Source organism: Lepidochelys kempii, chromosome 24 (genome assembly GCF_965140265.1).
Source record: "Lepidochelys kempii isolate rLepKem1 chromosome 24, rLepKem1.hap2, whole genome shotgun sequence".
NCBI classification, from domain to species: Eukaryota; Metazoa; Chordata; order Testudines; family Cheloniidae; genus Lepidochelys; species Lepidochelys kempii.
In genome coordinates this window covers 834,853-848,226 of record NC_133279.1, presented here as the reverse complement: position 1 = coordinate 848,226, position 13,374 = coordinate 834,853, and the positions used below count along the sequence as shown (strand labels likewise).

The 13,374-nt window shown below is 59.7% G+C and overlaps 1 protein-coding gene across 10 annotated transcripts in view; it reads left to right on the top strand.

Moving 5' to 3' along the window:
- The first annotated feature begins 785 nt into the window (after nucleotides 1-785).
- Nucleotides 786-13,374, top strand: part of ADAM15 (ADAM metallopeptidase domain 15) — a 30,849-nt gene continuing 18,260 nt past the window's right edge. For 4 of the 10 annotated variants that reach the window (XM_073322885.1, XM_073322883.1, XM_073322882.1 and 1 more), the window contains exons 1-5: nucleotides 787-1,129; nucleotides 6,078-6,181; nucleotides 7,617-7,693; nucleotides 8,640-8,718; nucleotides 9,660-9,736. In XM_073322885.1, coding sequence (XP_073178986.1) covers nucleotides 994-1,129; nucleotides 6,078-6,181; nucleotides 7,617-7,693; nucleotides 8,640-8,718; nucleotides 9,660-9,736 — 473 coding nt within the window. In that variant the 5' untranslated portion in view covers nucleotides 787-993. Of the gene's footprint in view, nucleotides 1,130-6,077; nucleotides 6,182-7,616; nucleotides 7,694-8,639; nucleotides 8,719-9,659; nucleotides 9,737-13,374 lie in introns of all 10 variants that reach the window. The other 6 variants (XR_012156096.1, XM_073322880.1, XM_073322888.1 and 3 more) reach the window with 2 other exon arrangements.

Below are 13,374 nucleotides of genomic sequence, written 5' to 3'. Positions count from 1 at the left end.
TGGCAGCAGGAAAAGCCTCTCCTGTTAGCCCCTTCCTCCGGGGGGGGGGGGGACGACAGAGTGGGGACACAGGGGGAGATTTGGGGGCACAGGGGCTGGGGAGTGAGCAGGGCAGAGGGATCAGAGAGGTGGGGAGTGGGGCAGAGGGTGTTTGGGGGCAGGGCAGTTGAGGGGCAGTTGAGGGGCAGGGGGTGTTTGGGGGCAGGGCAGTTGAGGGGCAGGGGTGGGGAGCAGGGGGTGTTTGGGGGCAGGGCAGTTGAGGGGCAGGGATGGGGAGCAGGGGGTGTTTGGGGGCAGGGCAGTTGAGGGGCAGGGATGGGGAGCAGGGGGTGTTTGGGGGCAGGGCAGTTGTGGGGCAGGGATGGGGAGCAGGGGGTGTTTGGGGGCAGGGCAGTTGAGGGGCAGGGATGGGGAGCAGGGGGTGTTTGGGGGCAGGGCAGTTGAGGGGCAGGGATGGGGAGCAGGGGGTGTTTGGGGGCAGGGCAGTTGAGGGGCAGGGATGGGGAGCAGGGGGTGTTTGGGGGCAGGGCAGTTGAGGGGCAGGGGTGGGGAGCAGGGGGTGTTTGGGGGCAGGGCAGTTGAGGGGCAGGGATGGGGAGCAGGGGGTGTTTGGGGGCAGGGCAGTTGAGGGGCAGGGATGGGGAGCAGGGGGTGTTTGGGGGCAGGGCAGTTGTGGGGCAGGGGTGGGGAGCAGGGGGTGTTTGGGGGCAGGGCACTTGGGGGCGGGCGATGCCCAGCTCCCCGGGGGCCGGGCGGACGGGCGGAGGCGGAGCTCGCTGGGCGTAGCCCCGAGCCCTGGCAGGGCCGGCCGGGAAGTTCCCCTCCCCGGCCGAGCGGGCGCTGCCAGGCCCGGCCCCGCTCCGTGCGAGCCGGGAGGGCGGGGGCGGCCCGGCCGGATCGGGGCTGGGTCCGGGACCGGGACCCGGACCGGGATAAACCCGCAGCCGCGGCGCCCCGCACGCCAGGAGCCAGGACCGGCGGCTGAGCCGAGCCATGGGGCTGGGGCTGCGGCTGCTCCTCGGGCTGCTCTGGGCCCTGGGCGGCTGCGGCTCGGGGCTCCCCGGGCACCGCCGCGAGTCCGGCCCCGAGCCGCGGGACCTCGGAGCCGGCTGGGGCGCCCGGCGCGCAGGTGAGCGGGGGAGACCGGGGCCGGGCCGGGCAGCACGGAGCCCCCTGGAGCCAGCGCGCCAGTCCCCGGGGGGGGCGGGGGGCCAGGACTCCTGGGTTCTCTCCCCGGCGCTGGGAGAGGAGGGGGGTTGGGGGGGCGGGAGGAGGCACTTCTGGGTTCAACTCCCTGTCTGCGGCCGGGACTTGGGCTGAGTCACCAGCCCGGCGCTGCCTCTCCAAGCACCTGGAGACGCTGCAGGGAGAGGCCGCGACAGGTGAGCGAGCCGGGGCTGCCCTTGGGACTCCTGCCCAGGGCCCCCTGGCTGCGCCGGTGCCCGTCGGGGCTGGCTGCGCCGTGGGGCGAGCTGCCATCGGGACGACGTGGGAGCCTGCGTGTTCCTGTCTGACAAGGGTGGATTCAGGCACCGGGGGGCCCTGGGTGCATTGTGCCTTCGCACCCCACACCCGGCGGGGCCCCTGTACTCACCCCAGCAGCTAGGATGGCTCTGCTTGGGGGAGCTGGGCCCCCGATGCTTTTCCTTGCCTGCGTGACCAGAGCACCCCTCTGGGTTAGGTTGGTGGGGGCCCCAGAGCAGTGGGGCTTGGAGCTAATGCCCTAGTGAGAGGCAGAGAGCAGCTCCCTTCTGGGGCAATTGGCCCAGGCTGTCTGCAGACTCAGGCAGGTTTCGCTGCATGAGCAGTACTCAAAACAGCTTCCCCGCTTCCCCCCTCATCAAGCACCTGACTCTGCCTGTGTTTGCAGAGAGCCTGCGACAATTGGTTGGGGGGCAGGCTGCGTTGGCACAGGGCCTGGCATCGCTGGGGCGGGGGGGCGGGCTGCATCTACGAGCCCTAAGGAGAGCTGTATGGTGCCAGGGGGCTGCAGGTCATGGAGGCTGCCAGGGGGCTGGGAAAGCAGCCCCATGGTGTCCCTGCACCAGTGGGGGAGGAGGAGGTCAAGCTGACTTGCCTCAGGTGTCACTCAGCTGTAACCATACCAGACCTTTGGGGATGGGGGGCTGAGCCCCCTCCCCAGGGTAAGCTTTGCCCCCTCCCCAGGGTAAGCTTTGCCCCCTCCCCAGGGTAAGCTTTGCCCCCTCCCCAGGGTAAGCTTTGCCCCCTCCCCAGGGTAAGCTTTGCCTTCACAGGCCTGGGGGTGGGAGCGGATGTAGTGGCTGGGGAGGAGATCGGTATGGGGCGGGTTGAGCTCTCCCCTGACATCCACCCCAATCCTTGGCCATGCCTGGGGGCTGGAGTCTAGGCTGGCTCTGGGGCCCAGGGGATGAATGTCCATCCAACATCCCCTCCCCAGTGCTATCTGCTGCCCGGCCCCCTGGCTGGCGTCTCAGCAGGGCTGAATGGACCATGGAGCCTGAACACCTGTTGGGGGGGGGTGCATGGCGGGAGCTGGGGTTACCTAGCCCTGCTCTGGGAGATCCAGAATCACAATGATGGGGCGGTGGTCTCCTAGCAGGGTGGGAAGGTCTGTGCTGGCATCCTGGCCCGACCGGCTCCTCCAGCTCCACCCAGCACTGGCTGCCCCCAGGGTCCTGCTCTTGCTGTGCCAGGGGCTTGGCATGTGGCCAGGGGCTGGGAGGAAGGATGGGGGCGGCTGATTGCCCCACCCTAACCCCGCCGGGTCGTCTGGCTTCAGGTGCAGCTTTGGAGGGATGGGCCCTGCCCCCGCCATAGATGCAGAGACGTTCGCGAAGGGCTTCGCTGTGTGGCCCCAGCGGCTGGAGCCCCATGGGGCTGGGGGCTGGCATGGGTGGCTTTGCTGAGGTGCCAGCTGGAATTGGCCCAGCTAGGTTGATCTTCCCACCAGCCTGGGATGGAATCAATCGAGGAGAGAGCCCTGGGGTGCGAACTCGCAAGCCCTGATGCCAGGGGCTGCCCTGGCCTGCCATGCCTTGGCCAGGCCATCTCGGATCGGGACCCCTGGCGGTTCTTCCCCGATGCACACGCAGGTCTCCCTGCTCAGGGTACGTCCTGCACACGCAGCCCCATGCTGGGAGCCACCCAGGTCACCCTGATTCCCCCCACTTACGCCCTCAGTTCCCCAGGCTTTGTCTAAACCAGCACCCCTTTCCCCCCCCCGCCCGACAAACACACCGGCGTGTTAGCCCGAAGTCGGCCCGACAGACACGCTCCTGCGGACACCGCTACCGCTGCTCGTTAGGGGTGGTTTGATTTCGCCGTGGGAGAGCTCTCCCCTGGCAAGGAGCTGTGCCGTAGTGTGGACGTGGCCTACGTATCCCGAACGTGCTGCTGTCCCTCCGCGGGGCAGGGGCCATGCGCTGGCGAACGGCAGGCACAGGATGCGGGCAGGGCTGGTGCAACCACTAGGTGAACTAGATGGTCGCCTAGGGCGCCAAGTGGTTGGCGGGTGGGGCAAAAAGCGATGCCCTGGCTCGGCAGGGAGAAGCCACCTTCCCGAGGCCCCGGAGAGCCAGAGCATCGGCTTGGGGGGTCAGAAACCCAGCCATGGAGGAGCCAGCGCGGCGCAGGGGGGAGCAGCCCTGCAAAGGCGGTGACACTGCTAGCGGGGAACAGCCGCGTCCCCCGCCCAGGCTGTGGCTCGGTGCCCCCCCCAGGGGGCTCCTGCAGGCTGCACCAGATGCACGTGGGCGGCTGCCCCCGTGCACGCCCCGGCTCCCCCCTCACCACGCTTGGGCTCTGCAGCTCCCAGGAGCATGAGCCGCTGCTGCCCCTCCGGCTCACGTGCCCAGGAGCTGCAGAGCCCGAGCGTGGCGAGGGGGGAGCCGCGGGGTGCACGGGGGCCGGCGCATAAATGCATATTTAGGGTTCTTCAATAACTTGATATCCCATCGCATTGCATTTTTGGCCTTTTGTGTTTGAAAAGCAGATTCTGTGTCCACCGTTGAAAATCTTGGTTACCTTCCAGAACAATGGCACAGAATTCAGAAGAAGCCCTGCCTAGATTACAGCTTATCCTGCAAGATGGGAATATTCTTCAGAGTTCAGATAAATAAAGACCAATTACATGGTTGAGGAGTAAATATAAAGTATTTTCATGCGTTTATCCAAAGTGAGTTTGTTTCTACTTGGACCAGCACATCTTAAAACAAGTCGTGTTTTACTAACTTTAATATTGTTCAAAATTCACAAAGAAAGAAAATGATTCTGAAAGCTGCGGATGGAAAAACAGCCCTTTTCCCCCCTTTTCTGCCTTTGGAGGTTTTGTTCCTCAAATATTTGCACGGCATATTTTGAAAGTCAATTGAAAAACAATGAACTCGTATCAACTAAGCCACCAAGTAGTTCGGGTTTCAGAGGATGGGGGAGAGAGAAATACGGTTTTTTTATCAAAGAGATAAAGAGCCTAGATTTTCATGAAAGTTGCTGAAAGTTAGATGAGCAATGAACTGAGTGGGATTTGTCAACTGCAAAGTTGAGTGTCGGTAGGCTATGCCAAGTGACTTTATTTATTAATTTGGATTTCATTCTAAAAGAAACATTTCCACAGCCATATGCACCATGACAACCTGCCCCATTGTTTATCCATGCACCTGTTGTATCCTGTCCTTAGACTGTGAACACCTGGGACGTTCATTTACCACGTATCAATTTAGTTCCTAGCACAATGGGGCCCCAACTTGGTTGGCGCCTCTGGCACTATAGATCTTTAATACTAATATTTTTAAAACACCGCACCCTGGGAATTGTACCCCATAACTCCATCCAGAGCAGGAGCATTTCTCCAGCCTCCATGCTACAGGCATGGAAGCATGTGAGTACCTTTAAACAGAGCAGGACAGCTCACCTGGTTGAAGTTATGCCATGCTTCGGTGCTGTATTGTCTAATCATCAGTTCGTAGATGCAATGGCATTTGATGTGCTCTTCAACCATAAACTGACAGATTCGGGTTGTCCTGCACCCTAGGATCCATAGGACGTGGTTGCAAGTCGTCCTGCTTCAGGGACTCACTATGGGGACCCTGGGTGCACAAATTCCCTTGAAAGGTGCTGGGCTGCAGATGTGGTCATGTTCCCCTTACACCTTTCTCCACAGTGGTTGCAGATATGGTAGCCTGTCCTCTCGGGATGGTGAGCCCTGCAGACGCCCTATCCCTGCTTGCTGGAGTTCTTGGGGGGCCATGTGCCTAGTCCATTGAAAATGAGGCATAGAGGTGTCATGTTGCCCCAAAGATTGTCTCTGTAAGAGCTAGCTCTTCTAGATGTTCCTCTGAGGTGCCTTGCAAGGGAGGAGAATTTGTGTGTTGCAGGAATTTTGAGGAAAAGCTGGGAATCGAACATGGATCTGCTCACTCCCAGGCATGTGACTCACACACAAGACCTTCCTTCTTCCCAGCATATGTGATTTATAAGAGAAAAAGATTTATAACCCAAGAATAAAATATCCCCTCTGCCCTTGTATTGTATGCTTGTATTTGTTCCTGATCATTAAGAAATATCTTTTTAATAATCAAGAGGTAACAGCTATAAAGGCTCATTGGGATTTGCCCCTGAATTAACCGATGTGCGGGGGTGGGGCCGGGGCCTGCAAGGTGGAAGTTTCACCCAGGGCTCAAAATATCCTTGCACCGGCCCTGGGTGCGGGCCTCACTCTGAGCACTCACCGAGAGGGGGGCGCGCGCCCCACCTATGGTGTGGGGGGTGGAGAGCCAGAGACGCTTACCAGGCCCACAGGGAGCCAGGCTCAGAGCTGGGAATGGGACCCAGGAGTCCTGGCTCCCAGCCTGCCCCCGATTCTTTCCAGGGCACCAAGTCAGATGTGGAATAGCGCAGGGGTCTGGATCCCAGGGCACGCTCTGTGCACCTGCCTGGCCTAGAGCCCTGGGGGGATCTGGGGCCCCATGCGCCAGTCTGGGGGTGAAGCCCAGGGCGGTGGGGAAGGGCCTCCAGGATCCGGGGAAGGGGGGCCAGGACGAGGGCTGGGGGACCAGAGGGGCACCCGGGGTGATGGCTTTGTTCTCGGCCCCATGCAGGCGGCAGCAGCAGGCGGCAGCGTGAGGACCTGGGACATTATTGGCACGTGACGCCCTGGATCCTGCAAGGCAACCGGATGCTCAGCATGGCAGAGACGGGCTTGGTAAGGACTCTGCCCTTCCCCCACAGCAGCCAATGGCTGCATTCCCTGGCACCCCTGCTCCCCCCAGCTGAACGCCCTGCCCCGGCTCGTCCCACGGGGGGGGCCTCTCTCTGGGCCAGGCGGGACCCAGTCTAGCTGGCAGGGAGGGGGCAGTGCCCATACAGGCTGGCACCCGCACTGGATTCGGTGCGACCCCCCCGCTTTGGGGGGGCACACGGGGAGCCCTCCCAGCCCCATGGGTGCTACTCTCACATCGCTCCGCACCCCCCTGGATTCCCCTGCTCCCTTTCCAGGCAAAGGAAACCCAGCTCCTGTCCCAGCTCTGGCCTCCGGGGTCCCGGCAGGGAGCAAACACCTGCAGCCTCTGGGGGGACGGGGGCATGGGGAGACCCTCAGCCCCCCCAAAGATGGGGGAGAAGGGACCTGCTGCCCCCCCCTACAACTCCCCCCATCCCCGTGTGGGAGGCCCTGGCCCCAGCAGGCCCCACTGCCATGAGGGGCTTCCTCAGGGGCATCTGGGGGCTCCCCACACGGGGACTTGGGGGTGCCTGGAGAAGGTCCCCTCAGACCCGCACTGAGGGAGGGGCAGGGAAGGAGACTCTGTCCCCGTGGAATCCCCCCCCCCCCCCAGCCAGGCCGGCTGTGTGAGCTCATTCCTCCCTCCCCCGCCGGAAGGGCCTGGCCCGGCACAGCCAGGGATCCTCTGTGGCATTTCCTCTTTGCTCCCTGCTGGGCAGGAAGCGCAGGGTGTGGGGGGGGGCGGGGGCGGGACACCTCCTGCGACACCCCACCCCCAGGACAATGAGCTAATGTGGGAGGGGCGCTTCCTGCTGCCCTCTGGGAGGGGACCCCCATCCTGACCTCTGCCTGACCCCCGGCACGCTGGGGCCTAACCCAGACCAGGCTGCCCCCGAGCACCGCTGCCTCCGGCCCCCCATCGCCCCCCGGCACAGCTCGGGCCCCCTCGGGGGAACTGAGCCCTGGCCAAAGCACAAACTCGGCCCGGGCTGGGCTGAGCTGCGATGCCAGGCGGGGTGAGCCGGGGCATGGTCTGCCGGGGGGCATGGGCGGGTGCCCCCCTACGCTTTCTCCTCCCAAACACCCTCCATGGGGCCATTTCCTGGCAGGATTCCTCTGCCCAGCCTCCTGCATGGGGGGCTCAGCCATGGGGCAGGGGCAGAGGGACTGGCTTCACCCCTGCCGTGGTCCTGGAGACTCCCTTCCACCCCCTCAGAGGACATGTAAGGGGGTGAGGCAGGGAAACCCCCCCCCCCCCGCCCTGGGGGCGGATTAGGGCTGGCGCCCCGTGGTGGGGACTGGCTCCATGTTCCATCCTGGTTGGGTGTTGGGGGCAACTCCCAGGCTGGGGGCCGCTGGCTGCTGTCCCTGGCGCCGTGGGGGCTGGGCCTGTAACCCCCTCCCTGGTCTCCCCCAGGAGGGTTTCCCAGCCCGGCTGCAGGTTGCCCTGGACCTGGAAGGGGCACGTCTTGTGCTGGAGTTAGAGCAAAACCGGTGAGTTGGGGGGCTGGGCGTGTTCCCTGTACCCCTCTTCCTCCCCTCCCTGCCAGCTGGCTGTGCCCACGCCGGGTGGGGCAGCATCTGAGCTGCACAGGGCCTGCTCTGCTGGGCCCTGGGGGGGAGGGAGCTGGGGGGCTGCAGGGGATGGCCAGAGCGCACACGTTGTTCTTGGGGGGCAGGAGCTGGGGGGCTGCTGGAGGTGGCTGGGGGGCAGGAAATGGGGGGCTGCTGGGGAGCAGGAGCTGGGGTGGGGGCTGCAGGGGGTGGCTGGGGGGCAGGAAATGGGGGGCTGCTGGGGGGCAGGAGCTGGGGTGGGGGCTGCAGGGGTGGCTGGGGTGCCCGGGCGTTGTTCTGGGGCAGACCCTGGGGGGCAGGAGCTGGGGGGCTGCAGGGGTGGCTGGGGCGCCTTTGTGTTGCTCTGGGGGGGCTGGGCAGGGGCAGTGGCCTGGCAGCAGATGGGCTGCACCCAGCCCCGTGGCGGGAGGAACACCCCGGTCTGCGTTACTGGGGAGTGTGGCAGTGTCCCTCTGGCCTGTCGGGGGGCTGCACCCCCTGGGCCGTGCTCCCCGTGCCCGGTGGAGTCCCAGAGGCGTTCGCAGCCCAGGGCGGGGGGAAGCCCCCGGTCTGTGTTACTGGGGAGTGTGGCAGCCCAGGGCGCGGGGAAGCCCCCGGTCTGCGTTACTGGGGAGTGTGGCAGTGTCCCTCTGGCCTGTCGGGGGGGCTGCACCCCCTGGGCCGTGCTCCCCGTGCCCGGTGGAGTCCCAGAGGCGTTCGCAGCCCAGGGCGGGGGGAAGCCCCCGGTCTGCGTTACTGGGGAGTGTGGCAGCCCAGGGCGGGGGGAAGCCCCCGGTCTGCGTTACTGGGGAGTGTGGCAGCCCAGGGCGGGGGGAAGCCCCTCCGGCCGTGGAGCTCGCTCTCACTGTCTGTCTGTCTCCGGCAGGGAGGTGGCTCCGGGTGCTCGGGCACTGTTCTATTACCTGACCAACGGCACGCGGGTGACGCAGGCCGCTGGCTCGCAGGTAGGTTTGTGGCTGGAGCAGCAGGGGCAGAAACCTGGCCACGCAGGTATCCCGGATCCACAGGACCAGGCTCTGGGAGACCCCTGCAGACCCCCAGGGTCCCACTCCTCCCCCAGTGCGGGCCATGCAGCTTTACCACCTCCTTCGACCGAACCGCTGGGGCACCAGCCCTCCTGCTTCCCGCGGCAGTGTCAGGCGCCTGGCAGAGACTTCAGACGGGTGCCCCTTGCCCAGTGCTGGCAGGGACACCCACACGGCACGGTCACCCCACCAGGTTTATTACTCCCTGGAGGCAGCTTCCGAAGCCCCCAGGCTGGTGCTGGGTGCTGAAGGTGAAAGCAGTGTCCGTTCCGAGCCCTGTCACCCCATTGCAAATCCCCGCCCTTGGGGCAGGTCCCAGTGAGAGCCCCCAGCTGTGTCCCTCCCCTTCCCCCATCCTTTGTTCTCCAGCTGGGGGATTGCGTGCAGGTGAAATCCCGCTCTCCCCCGCCTCCTTGCCAGGTGTCACTGTTCCTGTAATTAATTTTGTTCTCTTATCAGTGACTCCTCCCTGGGTGACATTCACAACTGTCTCCAGCTGCCCTGGGAGCAAAGGCCACCCCCAGCCATGCAAAATACAGGGGAAACTGAGGCACACATGGGTGAGGGTCATAAAAATACTACAGAAAATTCCCGGCCCCCAGCAGGTGACTGACTGCAATGCCCTGGCCGTGCCAGGCGGGGACTCAGGAGGTGGGGGGGTGCTGTGAGCTTCCCCAGGGGGGTGCCCTGTCATTGGCGCTGTTGTATTTGTACTGGTCCATTACTTGGACCCGTGTCCCTCCTGTTGTTGCTGGCTAGGGCTGCTCTGCAGGGAGAGAGGTCCCAGCAGGGTCCCCTGAGAGCTCTGCTGGGCCCCCGTGCTCGGAGCTGTAGCTAAACTCGGCTTCTCTCTGCTGCAGGGCACCTGCTGCTACCGTGGCTACGTCCGGGGAGTTCCAGGCTCCAGGGCCAGCATCTGCGCCTGCTCCGGACTCAGGTGGGGAGAGCTCTGCAGCTCCAGGCTGGGAGCTGAAATCGGGGATGATGGGGGAGGGGCAGCAGGGGGGAGGGTGCCCCGCCCAGTGGAAGAGGGCAGGGAGGGTGCCTCTGTGGGTTTTAAAGAGGAACCGCTCTGGCTGCCCCTCAGTCCCGATCTGCAGCCCCGCAGTCATCTTAGCCCTGCCCCGCACCAGCCTGAGGCAGCAGGGAGTGGGGGAGTGTTGACTTGGGAATGTGGCAGGGGAATTTCATTGGGGATGACAAGTTTCAGAGTAGCAGCCGTGTTAGTCTGTATTCACAAAAAGAAAAGGAGGACTTGTGGCACCTTAGAGACTAACCAATTTATTTGAGCATGAGCTTTCGTGAGCTACAGCTCACTTCATCGGATGCATACTGTGGAAAGTGTAGAAGATCTTTTTATATACACACAAAGCATGAAAAAATACCTCCTCCCATCCCACTCTCCTGCTGGTAATAGCTTATCTAAAGTGATCACTCTCCTTACAATAAGAAAAGGAGGACTTGTGGCACCTTAGAGACTAACCAATTTATTAGAGCATGAGCTTTCGTGAGCTACAGCTCACTTCATCGGATGCATATCCTCCTTACAATGTGTATGATAATCAAGTTGGGCCATTTCCAGCACAAATCCAGGTTTTCTCACCCCCCCTCCCCCACACACACTATCAGAGGCTCGTTCACCTGCACATCCACCAATGTGATCTATGCCATCATGTGCCAGCAATGCCCCTCTGCCATGTACATTGACAAACTGGACAGTCTCTACGTAAAAGAATAAATGGACCCAAATCAGACGTCAAGAATTATAACATTCATAAACCAGTTGGAGAACACTTCAATCTCTCTGGTCGCGCGATTACAGACATGAAAGTTGCTATATTACAACAAACAAACTTCAAATCCAGACTCCAGCGAGAAACTGTTGAATTGGAATTCATTTGCAAATTGGATACAATTAACTTAGGCTTGAATAGAGACTGAGAGTGGCTAAGTCATTATGCAAGGTAACCTATTTCCCCTTGTTTTTTCCCCGACCTTCTTGTTAAACTCTGGATTTGGGCTGGAAATGGCCCACCTTGATTATCATACCCATTTCCAGCCCAAATCCAGGTTTTCTCACCCCCCCCCCACACACAAACCCACTCTCCTGCTGGTAATAGCTTATCTTGACATCTGATTTATGTCCATTTATTCTTTTACGTAGAGACTGTCCAGTTTGCCAATGTACATGGCAGAGGGGCATTGCTGGCACATGATGGCATAGATCACATTGGTGGATGTGCAGGTGAACAAGCCTCTGATAGTGTGGCTGATGTGATTAGGCCCTGTGATGGTGTCCCCTGAATAGATATGTGGGCACAATTGGCAACGGGCTTTGTTGCAAGGATAGGTTCCTGGGTTAGTGGTTCTGTTGTGTGGTATGTGGTTGTTGGTGAGTATTTGCTTCAGGTTGCGGGGCTGTCTGTAGGCAAGGACTGGCCTGTCTCCCAAGATTTGTGAGAGTGTTGGGTCATCCTTTAGGATAGGTTGTAGATCCTTAATAATGCGTTGGAGAGGTTTTAGTTGGGGGCTGAAGGTGACGGCTAGTGGCGTTCTGTTATTTTCTTTGTTGGGCCTGTCCTGTAGTAGGTAACTTCTGGGAACTCTTCTGGCTCTATCAATCTGTTTCTTCACTTCTGCAGGTGGGTATTGTAGTTGAAGAATGCTTGATAGAGATCTTGTAGGTGTTTGTCTCTGTCTGAGGGGTTGGAACAAATGCGGTTGTATCGCAGAGCTTGGCTGTAGACAATGGGTCGTGTGGTGTGATCAGGGTGAAAGCTGGAGGCATGTAGGTAGGAATAGCGGTCAGTAGGTTTCCGGTGTAGGGTGGTGTTTATGTGACCATCGTTTATTAGCACTGTAGTGTCCAGGCAGTGGATCTCTTATGTGGACTGGACCAGGCTGAGGTTGATGGTGGGATGGAAATTGTTGAAATTATGGTGGAATTCCTCAAGGCCTTCTTTTCCATGGGTCCAGATGATGAAGATGTCATCAATATAGCACAAGTAGAGTAGGGGCGTTAGGGGATGAGAGCTGAGGAAGCGTTGTTCTAAGTCAGCCAAAAAAGGTTGGCATACTGTGGGGCCATGCGGGTACCCATAGCAGTGCCGCTGATCTGAAGGTATACATTGTCTCCAAATGTAAAATAGTTATGGGTGAGGACAAAGTCGCAAAGTTCAGCCACCAGGTTAGCCGTGACATTATCGGGGATAGTGTTCCTGACGGCTTGTAGTCCATCTTTGTGTGGAATGTTGGTGCAGAGGGCTTCTACATCCATAGTGGCCAGGATGGTGTTATCAGGAAGATCACTGATGGATTGTAGTTTCCTCAGGAAGTCAGTGGTGTCTCGAAGGTAACTGGGAGTGCTGGTAGCATAGGGCCTGAAGAGGGAGTCTACATAGCCAGACAGTCCTGCTGTCAGGGTGCCAATGCCTGAGATGATGGGGTGCCCAGGATTTCCAGGTTTATGGATCTTGGGGAGTAGATAGAATATCCCAGGTCGGGGTTCCAGGGGTGTGTCTGTGCGGATTTGATCTTGTGCTTTTCCAGGGAGTTTCTTGAGCAAATGCTGTAGTTTCTTTTGGTAACTCTCAGTGGGATCAGAGGGTAATGGCTTGTAGAGATGTTTCAGAGTAGCAGCCATGTTAGTCTGTATTCGCAAAAAGAAAAGGAGTACTTGTGGCACCTTAGAGACTAACCAATTTATTAGAGCATAAGCTTTCGTGAGCTACAGCTCACTTCATCAGATGCATATCGTGGAAACTGCAGCAGACTTTATATAGGCTTGTAGAGAGTGGTGTTGGAGAGCTGCCGAGCAGCCTCTTGTTCATATTCCCACCTATTCATGATGACAACAGCACCTCTTTTGTCAGCCTTTTTGATTATGATGTCGGAGTTGTTTCTGAGGCTGTGGATGGCATTGTGTTCTGCACGGCTGAGGTTATGGGGCAAGTGATGCTGCTTTTCCACAATTTCAGCCCGTGCACGTCGGCGGAAGCACTCTATGTAGAGGTCCAGTCTGTTGTTTCGACCTTCAGGAGGAGTCCAGCTAGAATCCTTCTTTTTGTAGTCTTGGTAGGAAGGTCTCTGTGGATTAGTGTGTTGGAAATATTCCTTGAGTCGGAGACGTCGAAAATAGGATTCTAGGTCACCACAGAACTGTATCATGTTTGTGGGGGTGGAGGGGCAGAAGGAGAGGCCCTGAGATAGGACAGCTGCTTCTGCTGGGCTGAGAGTATAGTTGGATAGGTTAACAATATTGCTAGGTGGGTTGAGGGAACCATTGCTGTGGCCCCTTGTGGCATGTAGTAGTTTAGAAAGTTTAGTGTCCTTTTTCTTTTGTAGGGAAGCAAAGTGTGCGTTGTAAATGGCTTGTCTAGTTTTAGTAAAGTCCAGCCACGAGGAAGTTTGTGTGGAAGGTTGGTTTTTTATGAGAGTATCCATTTTTGAGAGCTCATTCTTAATCTTTCCCTGTTTGCTGTAGAGGATGTTGATCAGGTGGTTCCGCAGTTTCTTTCAGAGTGTGTGGCACAAACTGTCGGCATAGTCTGTGTGGTATGTAGATTGTAATGGATA